The sequence below is a fragment of the Sceloporus undulatus genome, chromosome 7 (genome assembly GCF_019175285.1).
Source record: "Sceloporus undulatus isolate JIND9_A2432 ecotype Alabama chromosome 7, SceUnd_v1.1, whole genome shotgun sequence".
NCBI lineage: Eukaryota > Metazoa > Chordata > Lepidosauria > Squamata > Phrynosomatidae > Sceloporus > Sceloporus undulatus.
Window position 1 is genome coordinate 4559811 of NC_056528.1, and position 13006 is coordinate 4572816.

The 13006-nt window shown below is 46.9% G+C and overlaps 1 protein-coding gene across 2 annotated transcripts in view; it reads left to right on the forward strand.

Annotated features, from left to right (window-relative positions):
* Positions 1–13006, forward strand: part of LOC121937372 (tyrosine-protein phosphatase non-receptor type 11-like) — a 46629-nt gene that overhangs the window by 3651 nt on the left and 29972 nt on the right. Inside the window, exons 1-2 of one of the 2 annotated variants that reach the window (XM_042480526.1) lie at positions 8379–8459; positions 12689–12811. In XM_042480526.1, coding sequence (XP_042336460.1) covers positions 8455–8459; positions 12689–12811 — 128 coding nt within the window. In that variant the 5' untranslated portion in view covers positions 8379–8454. Of the gene's footprint in view, positions 1–8378; positions 8460–12688; positions 12812–13006 lie in introns of those variants that run through there. The other variant, XM_042480525.1, reaches the window with a different exon arrangement.

The following is a 13006-nucleotide window of genomic DNA, read 5'->3' on the forward strand; positions in this document are numbered from 1 at the left end:
AGGGGTATAGAAATGTACTTGCTATTGCCATTGCTATTGCACCACACTGGCTTTGTTCATAGAGCCATGGTTCCTAACCGACATGTGTCCATCCTATAAAATCATTAGAGCTGGCGTTAGGGAAGGGCATTTAGCATTCTGTATTACAACTTTATGGTCAACCAAAAGTCACCCTGAAGGACCTAGAGATACCTAGAGAGAACACTCCGCTAGGCATCTGTAGCTCCTCCAGCACATTTCTATGGTCAGATGTTGGCCACAGAGTTGCATTGGAGGACCTAGAGATTCCCAGACAGGTGTTCTCTCGGGTAAAATCATCGCATTTTTGTTCTTATGGTTTCTCCACATTCATGGGGGTCTTGTACCCCTAACCCCAGCGAATGTGGAGGGAGGCGTGTAGTCTGAAAGGACTTGTGCAAAGTTATAGTTTTGGGTGAGTAATTGTGCCAACCACTGTTCTGATAATGCTGCTCTCTGCGTATGTACAAACGTACCTATAAAAGGAAGGCCAAGCCACAGGTGCCCTGTGCATGCATGTGCCAGCCAGTGTTCTGATAGTGCTGCTCTCACAAGGTGAAGCTTTATGGACCTCAGGCCCTTCCATGTCAGGGAGAGAAGATAGCTAGCACCCTCAATTCATAACCCGAACCCCAGTTTCTGCCCCCTTTTAACTCCTTTTAGCTGTGATCCAGCTCCCAATGTTCTCCATCATACTGCATTGCTTTGTGCATTGTATATTATTGTTAACAGGGTTATTTCTGCTTCCTTTTAATGGATGAAAGCCGCCTTAACAGTCTCTGAGTTTCCTTTGCTTAAGGAAACTCTATGATACATTTCATGGGGTTGCCATACAATGAAAGGCAACATGAAGGCACATGCATGTACAGGGCACCTGTGGCTTGGCCTTCGTTTTGCAGATACGTTTGTACATAAGTGGAGATGCCATGTCTTGGGCCTCTTCTCTTGCTCCAAGCAATGCTTTTTGAGGCTAACTCGGCTGTCCGTTTTGCATGTGAGTCATGCTCGCATGCGCCCAAACTGTGGGAGCAATGTCTTTTGATGCATTTTCCTCTTCAGCTGCCTTGGCTGTTTCCTCTCGAGCGAAAGAGCTGAGCTGATGGAAAAGAAAGAGGCAACCAGTTTCCACTGCAGGTGAAGAAGCAGCAACGGTTGTGGAAACATTTGGTGTGGTTTACAAAAACAACAACACATTTCTGGCGGTTGTTTCTTCCACCTCTGGCCTGAAAGGGACCAGTTTTTCAAGTTCATTGGTAAACTGGCCAAAGCTTGGAAACAACAATGGCTCTGAAGAACCGTGCCAAGCAAACCCCATGATAGGTCCCCCTTCGGATTGCCATAACTTGGAAACCACTTGAAGGCAAGCGACAGCAGCAGCTGAAACCACAGAGAGCAAAACGTCGAACAGGGCAAGCATTTTGGATAAGGGGTACTCAACCTGTCTGCAAGTAGTCTCTTCTGATTCTATGTCCAACACATACATTTATGTTTATATTTACATTTATAATGCATCCGAGGAAGTAGACTGAAGTCTAGGAAAGTTCATGCTGCCAATTTCTTTAAGTGGCTCTCAGAGGATGGATGGCCATCTGTCAATGGGGATGCTTTGACTGAGAGTTCCTGCATGGCAGAATGGGGTTGGACTGGATGGCCCTGGGGGTCTCTTCCAATTCCATGATACGATGAAAAGGCTGGTTAGGAGATCATAGGATGTGTAGGTCCTCCAAAGTAATTTTTCCCTAGCTCTTAAATGAACCCACCCTCTTAAACCTAGTTTTATTGGGAGGCGGACCAGAGAGAATGGAAGGAAATGCTGAATAAAGCTGGAGGTGTCACTTTCGTGCCTCCTTTCTAGGAATGCCGCACGGAGGCCGGGGATCTTGCTGTAAGGCCGCCTGGCATGTGAATTCATCTCTGATGCCGGCATCCTCCTCTTGCCAGGTCAGAAGACGGGTGATCTCACCCCAGACCAGCTTTCAACAGGGGGATCGGGATGGGGGGCTATTCTTAGCCTGACCTCTTGAGCCAGCCAGCCTGGGTGACAGAGCAAAATGCCCCACCAATGAGTCTTGAAGTCCAGCCAGCGGGATGTCCGGCGGCTTTGAGATTCCAGGGGCTAATAGGGTTGGACTGGGAGGGCAGGCCTGGCACACTGCAGACCCTCCACCTGCCTTGATATGGCAGGGACAATCCCAAGAAATCCTCGGTCGCCCAACCTTTTCAGCTGCTTTTGAAATATAGGCCTGTTACAGACTGGCAAAATAAAGCTGCTTGGGGTCTCTTTGGAGGTATGCTGTTTAAATGATGCATGCATCCTAAGAATCTGGAAGCTGCACCATAGCTGCACTCCAGTGCTTAGGAATGGAGTGTGGCTTTGGCGCGCCCTCCGGACTCTTAGGACCCATGCATCATTTAAACAGCATACCTCCAAAGAGACCCGAAGCCTCTTTATTTTGGAAGTCTGTAACAGGCAATAGAATCATCTCATAGAATCATAGAGTTGGAACAGACCTCAAAAGACCAATCCTATCCGAAATCTATCAATCTCCTTCACGCCAATCCCCCATGTTGACGTTCTTTCACCCAGAAAGATGGTTGCTACCCATCGCGAGAGATGAGCCTTTCCCAAACTGAAGTCCCTCCAGACAAGGGAGACTACAGCTGTCATCATCCCCAGTGTGCTACTGCATGCTGACTGGGGATGATGGGGATGTAGCCTGACATGTCGAGAAGAATACCTATCTGAGGAAGGCTGGAGTAGACACATGGATTGTAAGTGGTCCAGGGGCAACGTCCTTTGTTCCTGTTGTAAGTATTGCCACATTGATGTGAGAAAGCTGCTAGGTATGAGCTGCTGACTCTGTGATGCGATGTCTGTACCTTCACAGTGCGAAGCCCCATTGGCACCCACACCTTCAGTGAGCAAGACTTTACTCACCTCTGGTTCATTCATTCCCAAAAAGGCTGCCAAGGACTTGACCCATGAAGTAAGAAGTGTTGCAAAACACAACCTGGACGCCGCATGCATCCGACAGCAACCAGCCGGTTTCTCATGGCCTTTCCCTCTTCTTTGCCTCCAATGGTGAAAGGAGAGGCAGAGAAATGGGGGAAGAGAACAGGAGTGTGCCTCTTCTTTGGGCACAGTAGGACCAATGATTTTGGCTAGGTTTCATTGGGGGGGAAATGCACAAAGTACTTGCATTGCAGACCCTCCAACTGACCTGACTCCTGATGTTCAGGAGATCCTGACCATTTACAGGCCTTTAGGTGTTAGTTGTAGGTCTCAGGTCCTAAGAAGTACATCACAACCAGTCATTTTCAAACAAAGTCACTTGCAGCTGAAAAAGGAGGGAGCAAAGGGACTGTGACAACACCTTCAAGGCTTCTGTTTTGCCCTGAGCTTCCATAGATAGAAACTCCCTTCTTCAGGTGCATTGCAGAATGATAATTAAAGCCTGAGGCTTTAAAGGTGCAGCCACATTCCTTTTTTCCTTTCTTTTCCCTTTTCCATTCCCTCCCTCCATTTTGCACGATCGATCATACCAGGGGAGGAGTTTGTGGTTGGGTACCTTGCAGTCATTTATAAGTTATGGCGACCCTAAGGTGAATCCGTCATGGGGTTTTCTTGGCCAGGTTTGTTCAAAGGGGTTTGCCATTGCCTTCCTCTGAGGCTGAGAGAGAGTGTTGAAGTTCATTTTGTTACTTAGTCACTGAATCTCCCTGCCACCGTGTGCCATTGATAATCCTGGCCGAAGGATGCATCTGTGGCTGGCATCTTCAGAGACGGAGGGGATGCTGGTACCACAAAGTTGCGCTTCCACCCTTTGGTTCAAAGCTAAACCCATAACTTGAGTCCTTGTTAAATGTTAGTGTCTGCTCAATGGTCACGTCCAGGAAACCTATCTAAAGGAGAGTTGTTTAGTCAGGCCTAGAGCTTGTCCGCTCTGTGGGTTTCCTGCCTTGACTCCAAAAGGGAAAATGGGAAACTCAGCTACTTAAAAGAAGAACGTGTATCAGGAAATGCGTTGCTTCCTGGATGGATTCTTCCCCCATTTTGCATCCTTGTGCAAATAGCCGCCTTCCGAGTCCTTGCACAGCATGCGTTTTGGCAGCTATAATGGCTGGGAAACCCCCCCGAGATTGAATTCCTGCTGATATAATGAAAGCAACGCCTTATTTATTTACAAGATTATAAGTGCCTTTCCCCAAAAGATTGGGAAGATGCCTTGCAAAACCATTAAGGCAATTTGTTCGAGGGGGAAGAAACGTGCTTTTTAAACATGCTTTGCCAACAGGAGGGAAAGGCTTTGTGGGAAAGTACGGTGCGCTGTTAAAATAGCTGCAAGGTAAGATCGGGGGCATCTCTGCAAGACAGTTGTAATAGCTGGATCCCACTTTAACTGGGATCCTGGAGTCTGTAGTTTAGCGTGTATCCTTTGCACACATGGCTCCAGTTTCTCAACATCCTTTTTGTGGTGCCCAGAACTGGGCACAATATTCCAAGTGAGGCCTGACCAGAGCAGAATAGAGTGGCACTATTACTTCCCTTGATCTAGACCAGTGATGGTGAACCTTTTAGAAGCCAAGTGCCCAAACTGCAACCCCAAACCCACTTATTTATTGCAAAGTGCCGTGTCCCTCTGGCTTTCTAGTAACAAACTCTGGCAAACTCTGTGCTGGGGTGATGGCACATGTGCCCACAGAGAGGGCTCTGAGTGCCACCTCTGGCACACGTGCCATAGGTTTGCCATCACTGATCTAGACACTACTATTGATGCAGCCCAAAATTGCATTGGCCTTTTTAGCTGCTGCATCGCACTGTTGACTCACGAATCCCCCATCCGGCATGCAGGATCCTTAGTACATATGGCTGTCTTCAAATATATGGCAAAGGAAAACAGGTTGACCTTGTATTAGAGCAAAGAGGAGAAGTTAAATAGAGGGTTATTTTTGGGTAGAGAGCATCAATGTGTTTTGCTCAAAGCTTGGAAACATCAGAGAACAGTTTCTGAGGGAGGTTGTCCACAAAGTTTTGGCCAGGGTCTCTTTCCCCGCCGCTGTCCTTGTGTTATGAATGTTCTGTGTTTTTAAGTGCCGCTGTGCTTTATGGCACAATATGTCATGCTGGCTCAGCCGCTGCTGAATCATCCGAAGAGGACAGTGAGTGAGAGCTGGACTGAAAGATGAGCTAAGCGGCCGGTTATATTTCATGGAGATCTTTTTTATTTGAATTTTGGGCAGCGATTTTTGCAACAAATATGTTTTCTACTGGAACGCAGGATGCATTTGAAAGCTTTCTCGTTCTTTGCACAAAGAGCAAGAATGGCCATTTAAGGGTGTAACCAAAGTGCAGATGGTTCTGCGATTCTAGATGCTTGCAAAATGTCCCAGTTTCTCTTTCTCCATCCACTTTACTCCTTTGTCCTTAGGTTACTTCAGTGGCTGCAAACTGAGGGGCTGCATTTATGGGCGGCTGAACGCTGCCCCTTTTTGTGCCGGATGGAGGCCACAGCAACCGCACGCAAAAAGCGTCTTCTGTTTTCTCTGAAAGGGGTGTCATAGGTGCAGCGGCACACCATGACAATACCCCTTCCGCGCCGCGCCTTTGGGGCACTGCGCCAGAGGTGCTTCATCATGGCATGTTCTAGAAGAGTTTATTCCTGACGTTTCACCAGCACAGATGCCAGCCATAGATGCTGGTGAAACGTCAGGAATAAACTCTTCTAGAACATGGACACATCGCCCGAAATACCCCAAAAAACTAGGAAATGGTTTTATTGCTCAGACCAAAAGGCAAGAGAGTGGTTAAAATCCACACGTTTTAAAGGTATCTGTGCTGGATTTATAGGCCATTGCTGGCATTTAGGTGCAAAGGGGGCCCTACCTGCTAATCTTCTACGTGCTTAATGCAAGAAAGTCTGTTCTTAAATAAACCCAGAGTTGCTATATCCAGCCTCAGGGATGCTAAATATAAAGGAAGATCCCTCCCGCCACCTTTTCCCCAGCTTCTGTCCCCTTAGCAGCCTTGGTAAACAGAGGCTAAACAAGGAAAGATGCTCGGCACAAGGGACTAGCCCTCTTCCCTGGAAACGAAAACGTCGAGGGACAAGGGTGGCAGGTCCATCCCTATGGACTTGTGGCCAGAGCCAGCTGGGCAGCCGCCAGTTGCAAACAAATCCATGTTGCAAACAAATCCGCCAGTTGCAAACAAAAAAGTCCATCTGGAACAAAAGCCCCCTGTCTCCTTCGGCGCTTGTAAAACATCACTTGCTCGCCGGCGTGTGGTTGCAAAGAAAACAATGGGGTTTTCAAAAGAGTGCACCTGTGTGAAATGCTACAATGTGTGTTGTGCATTGTGTACAACAGCGACTCTGCGAACTATCCCAGTTTGGCTGGGGCAGCCCATATTAATCCTTTGTTGTCCCTCTTTCAGCTGCTTTTAACATCACCCATTTTCTCTCTCCTCTTACCAGTTTGCTGCTTTGTCCTCAGCTTACTTCCACTGCTCCAAACTGAGTTCGTAGAATCATAGAGTTGGAAGAGACCCCAAGGGCCATGTAGTCCAACCCTATTCTGCCATGCAGGAACTCACAATCAAAGCATCCCTGACAGATGGCCATTCAGCCTCTGTTTAAAGACCTCCAAAGAAGGAGACTCAACCACTCTCCAATGGAGTGTGTTCCACTATCAAACAGTGCTTAGTTTCTGGAGGTTCCTCCTAATGTTGAGCTGGAATCTCTTTTCCTGTAGCTTGCATCCAATGCTCCAGGTCCTATTCTATGGAGCAGCAGAAAAAAAGCTCGCTCCATGCTCAATATGACATCACTTCAAATACTTAAACAGGGCTATCATATCATCTCTTAACCGTCTCTTCTCCAGGCTAAACATCCCCAGCTCCCTAAGTCGTTCATCATAGGGCATGGTTTCCAGACCCTTCACCATTTTAGTCACCCTCCTTTGGACATGCTCCAGCTTGTCATCTTTGCTGTGCCATGCGGCATATAACCCCTAAAACAAGGTTGGGTAAATCCAAAGTTTGTGGGGGCTAATTTTTGCCCCTCCCAGGCAGTCCACACTGTGCCCTTCCATTTTGATTCTATGATACAAATCTGATGTCACAAACCTGCTTGGTTCCGTCTTGCCAGAACATGGGAAAAGGTAGCTTAGCATGCCCCACCACCTGCACATGAACTTCTTGTGGCTTCTGGATATACGTTGGAAGTAGTGGGATGCGGGGAACCAATCCCCACTTAATGATCCAGGCCCCCTTCTGCAGCATGCGAAGGACTGTGAAGACATGGCCTGCAGAGAGTGGAAAGGCCAAAGCCTGCTGTTAGGCTGAAGACACTGAGTAGACTGAAGCCTGCTGTTGGCCTGAAGACATTGGGTAGACCGAAGTCTGCTGTTGGTGTATGCCAAAGCCTGCTGTTGGCCTGAGGTTATTGAGTAGACCAAAGCCTGTTGTTGACTTGACATTGAGTAGTCCGAAGCCTGCTATTGACCTGAGGACATTGGGTAGACCGAAGCCTGCTATTGACCTGAGGACATTGGGTAGACCAAAGCCTGCTATTGACCTGAGGACATTGGGTAGACCAAAGCCTGCTGTTGACCTGAGGACATTGGGTAGACCAAAGCTTGCTGTTGACTTGACATTGAGTAGACCAAAGCCAGCTGTTGACTTGACATTGAGTAGACCGAAGCCTGCTGTTGCCCTGAGGACATTGAGTAGACCAAAGCCTGTTGTTGACTTGACATTGAGTAGACCAAAGCCTGCTGTGAACCTGAAGAATTGGGTAGACCGAAGCCTGCTGTTGACTTGACATTGAATAGACCAAAGCCTGCTGTTTGACTGAGGACATTGAGTAGACCAAAGCCAGCTGTTGATCTTGACATTGAGTAGACCGAAGCCTGTGTTGACTTGACATTGAGTAGACCGAAAGCTGTTGTTGACTTGACATTGAGTAGACCAAAGCCTGCTGTTGACCTGAGGACATTGGGTAGACCGAAGCCTGCTGTTGACTTGACATTGAGTAGACCGAAGCCTGTTGTTGACCTGAGAGCATGGGGTAAACCAAAGCCGCTGTTGACCCGAGGACATTGAGTAGACCGAAGCCTGCTGTTGGTCTGAGGACATTGGGTAGATTAAAGCCTACTGTTGTCCTCCATATACTGGTAGGCTGTTGGCCTGAGAAGACTTGGTAGGCCAAAGCCTCTTGTTGGCCTGAATATTGCTGGTAGACCAGAGCCTGTTGTTGTCCTGAGGATTTCATCCCAGCTTTGACTCCTTCTGCAGGAAATGGACATTATCCTAAGCAAAGACTTACATCAAAGAACAACCCTGCTTTGTGGACCCCCTGTTCTTCATCTCTTTGTGCCTGAATAACAAATCAACTTGGATTTGTTTCTAATCAGAATGCCACTTAATTTTTTTTAAAAATGAGGTAAGAACATCTTTAGGAAAAAGTTTCCGACTTACTGTGAAGCTCTTGGATACCTAGCCCTTGCTTTATGAAGGTTGCAAAGGATATGAGCATGAGGAAAGATGTGCACCCCACTGGTCACTTCTTTCCAGGGTGAAGAGGAACCATTGCTGTTCTGAAGCCAGGTGTCCTCCATCCTATATCTGTGCATTTCACTTTTCCGCCCTTAATGCAGTACCTTACATTTCTCTGTGTTGAATTTCATTTTGTTAGCTTTGGCCCAGCTTTCTAGTCTATTCAGGTCTTCTTGGATTTTGCTCCTGTCCTCTGGAGTGTTAGCTACACCTCCGAGTTTGGTGTCATCTGCAAACATTACTACAGCTAGATCCTTCAAACCGGGGCATGTTGATGACTGGATTTGAAATCTTCTGCTGGCAAAACACATGGAGCTATGGTCCCCTCCCTCTCCCTGTGGCCAGATTAAGCCTTCAAATAGATAGAGGAAGTGAGGTTGGGTGTGTAACTTGCATTTCCTCCAGCCTTTTCCTCAGATGACCTTTTCCTTTGTTCCAGTCTGAGAGTGTAAATAGAGCTTTAAAAACAATAACCCTATTGATGCGGCCTTTGTTTGGCAGTAGATGGTACGCTGCAGCAGGGATCATGCCGTTTCCCAATACAGCCGGCCCTCCTTATCCATGGATTGTTTTTATCCACGATTCAAGAAAATATTTTTAGAAGTCTAAAACCCAAATGGAAAACTTTGATTTTTCCAAATACAAAAACAATACAGAGGATCCTGGGTATCCGCTGGGGTTTGGTTCCAGGACCCCTTTGGATAACCAAATCTTCGGATGCTCAAGTCCCATCAGATGCAATGGCATGGTAAAATGACGTCTCTCATATAAAATGGAACAATCAACCTTTGCTTTTTGGGTATTTATATATGTTTACAATATTTTCAAGCTGTGGATGGTTGAATCCGTGGTGAAGGAATGGGTGGATATGGAGGGCCAACTGTATGCGCACAAATAAATTAATCACCTTTACTGTGCCATTTTATATAATGGGACTTGAGCGTCCATGGATTTTGTTATCCACTAGGAATCCTGGAACCAAACCGCAGCAGATAGCAAGGACCCGTTGTAGCGAAATGCCCTCCAATTGGTAGAAGTGTGCATGCAGAATGTGTACTGAGTATTGCCTTCGCACATCCAGGGACGTAACCAGGATTTTAGGAAGGGGGAGTCCAGACTAAGTGTTACCATTATAATGGGGCTTGGGCATGGCGGCGCAGCAGCATGCACCATTCACTTTTCTAATTGAAGGGGGGTCTGGACCCCAAGGACCCCCCCTTGGCTACGTACCTGGCACATCCATGTTCATTCTTGGATGCTTACCTCTATGCATCAAGGAAAAAGGTCTTCACCCATTCTGCTTCTTTACTGGGATGTTTGGGTGCAAATAGGTCTGAGAAGAAGATACGGATTGGTGTCATGGCTAGTGATGTCTGAAAAGTACTGACAACTCGGCTTTCCTCGTCAGGCTTCTCCTCATCCATATAGGTATGGATAAACAGCAGGCTTTAAAAGATTACAGAAGATCCAGGGAATGGTGGCAGAAGGAGAGAATAAAGACTTATCAGGAGCAGATGAGTTAGAGGTTGCCAGGTCAGGGCTGCCCTTGGCCCTGAGCTTTCCAGACCAAAACCTGTGACCAAGGGATAGTCCATCTGTCCGAAATGTAAACGTGGAAAGGCTTTATGGGATTCCCTTGGCAGAGATGCCGTGAGGTATTTTCCCTTTGCATTTTGGAAGGAAGGATTTTAAAAACCACCCGCTTACAGTCTTTAGAGAACAGTCCTGCTGCACACTTGCAATGCTCCTTTGCAATGCTTCAGTGGTGGAAGCTGTGCAGGGCCGTCTTTGCTCTGGCGTTCGGAGGGGGCAGGAAAGGGGACTGACATTCTTGGCCGGGATGACTGTGTGCAGATAAGCCGCTGTGGTCTTAGCAACATGTTGCTTTGGATTGTAAATGTTTGCGGTTAATGCACGGATGCGACGGTCAACAATCTGCTCTGTCCATCTGCACAGAGCCGGCTTCTGGAGTCGAAACCTGGAGGATGCATTTCCTGCCTCTGACTCTTCCTCTCCCCAATCTCTGCAATACATCTGACAAACATGCCAACTTTCTTGGCAGATTCAGAGATATAGCCATGTTAGTCTGTTTAATCGGTACGTAGAGAGATCTTGTAGCACCCTTAGACTCACTGAAAGAAAGAAGTTGGCAGCATGAGCTTTCGGAGACTTCAGTCTCCTTCCTCAGATACATATTGTGGATTGGAAACCAGGGACACACATATACAAAAAGCTTTTAAAGAACGGCCTGGGGTGCTATATTGTTTTAATGTATTTTAAACGTTTTAATCTTTTTTAAAGTACACTTGTCCCTCGCTGTTTCGCGAAAGGCAAGCGCCAAGTGACAAAATGGTGCATGCCTGGGGTGTGCGCAACCATTCCAGCCAATGGGGCTTGAAGGGTTTTCTTGGCAGATTTCTTCAGAGGGGGCTTGCCATTGCCATCCTCCGAGGCTGAGAGAGTGTGACTTGCCCTAGGTCACCCAATGGGTTTCCATGGCTGAGACGGGATTCAAACCCTGGTCTCCAGAGTCACAGTCCAATGCTCAAAGCACTATATCACACTGGCTCTCACATATAATGATGTCACATTGCAGCCACATTAGGAAAATGGTGCCTTCCCCTCCACAGTTGCCTCCTCTTGCCCTGTTTAGGACTTGGAGTATCTGGCTGTACATTGATAGAAATAGTAAACTGAGCAAAGTTTTGATGTTTCCCTCCCTGATCTAGCATTTTTCCGTGCATAAAAAGCTCTAGCGGTTGCAGTTGATCAGCCGCAGCTCTCTGAGAGCAGCAAGATGGTGCATCTTGCATTCAATCTTCATTACGGCTTCTCTGCGCACCAGAACATTAATTCATGATGAACATTAATCCAAGACAGTCTTGTCCTTAAGCATCATCAAACCTCATTATCTTGTTCTTCCAGCTGTTGTGGGAAGATATTTAGAGGGCTAGGGCTTACTGCCTAGACATGTGAAGAAGCCCTCAGTTCCGGCAACAGAAGTGTGACGCTCTTGTTGCCTCTTTTCCTCGTGCCACTGGCCAAGGATAGGCAAAAGACACTGTAGATTTGCTCAGGTTCAACAAAGCGCACCTTGATTTAGTCTGTGCAAGAGCTGCCGCTTTTAGACATAGCTAAGCTAATTGTGATTTATGTAGCACAGGAGCTGCAATTCCTTCTGGCATGAAACCCATGGCTAAAGTCCCTGCTTTTTATATAGGTCATTCCATGTTCTGTCGCCAGGTCATGGAAGAAGAAAGACAGTTGGACCTTGTTATCCGTAGGAGTTTGGTTCCAGGATCCTCTCGGATAACAAAATCCGTGGATGGTCGTCCCATTAAATATAATGGCAGAATAAAATAGTGCACCTCATATAAAATTAAAAATCAAGGTTTTTTATTTGCAATTTATACATTTTTGGAATATTTGCAGGCTGTGGATGCTTGAATCCGTGGACAAAAAACCTGTGGATGCGGAGGGCCAACTGTACTTTCCTGAAATTCCATAGAAATCCATATAGACAAGTGCTTCTCATGCCATCTGATATGCTGGACTGGCAATGTCCTCCCATAATGTGCCAAGGACCAGTGCCATATTTGTTCCATTGGCTGCAACTATTCCTCCTGCAGAAGCGGGACCCAGGGGTTGCGCATGGTCCATGGACTACACTTTCCCCACCCCTGGCTTCGAGCACTTCATCTGGCAATAGCTAAGCCTAGGAAGAGGCTTTTTAACCTTTAGGAATGGGGGAGAAAACAGAAGAGCCACCAAAAGATTATGTCACGGGTGCAATACAAGGTTGTGAGTTCGATCCCAGGCAGGGCTTCAGGGTTGACTCAGCCTTCCATCCTTTCGTAGGTGAGCAATATGCCAAGGACCGGTGCCATATTGCCAGCTTGTTGGGGGCAATCGGCTTACACATTGTGGTATAAGTGGTATAGAAATATACTTGCTATTGCTATCGGTGTGTGATGTCTGTGGAAGGACAAAAGGGCCAGATTTAGACCTCAGGAGGACTGGATTCTCATGCCTTTGCATTGACCACATCCAGAGGATCCGTCCACTTCTATAAGTCTATTAAATCTGTTTTTTCCTCCCTGTTCTTTCCCTGGGCAGGTGGTTTCATCCAAATATCAATGGAATCGAAGCGGAGAAACTGCTGCTAACCAGAGGCGTCCATGGCAGTTTTTTGGCCCGACCGAGTAAAAGCAACCCAGGAGACTTTACGTTATCTGTCAGGTATGAACATTAAACTTTCAGTAAAGGATGGAGTCACGCAAGAAACTTACAACTGCATTGTGGTGCCTTTTCCCTCCGAATTACATTTTGATTCTGAATGGGATGGATGGATGGATGGATGGATGGATGGATGGATGGATGGGTAGATAGATAGATAGATAGATAGATAGATAGATAGATAGATAGATAGATAGA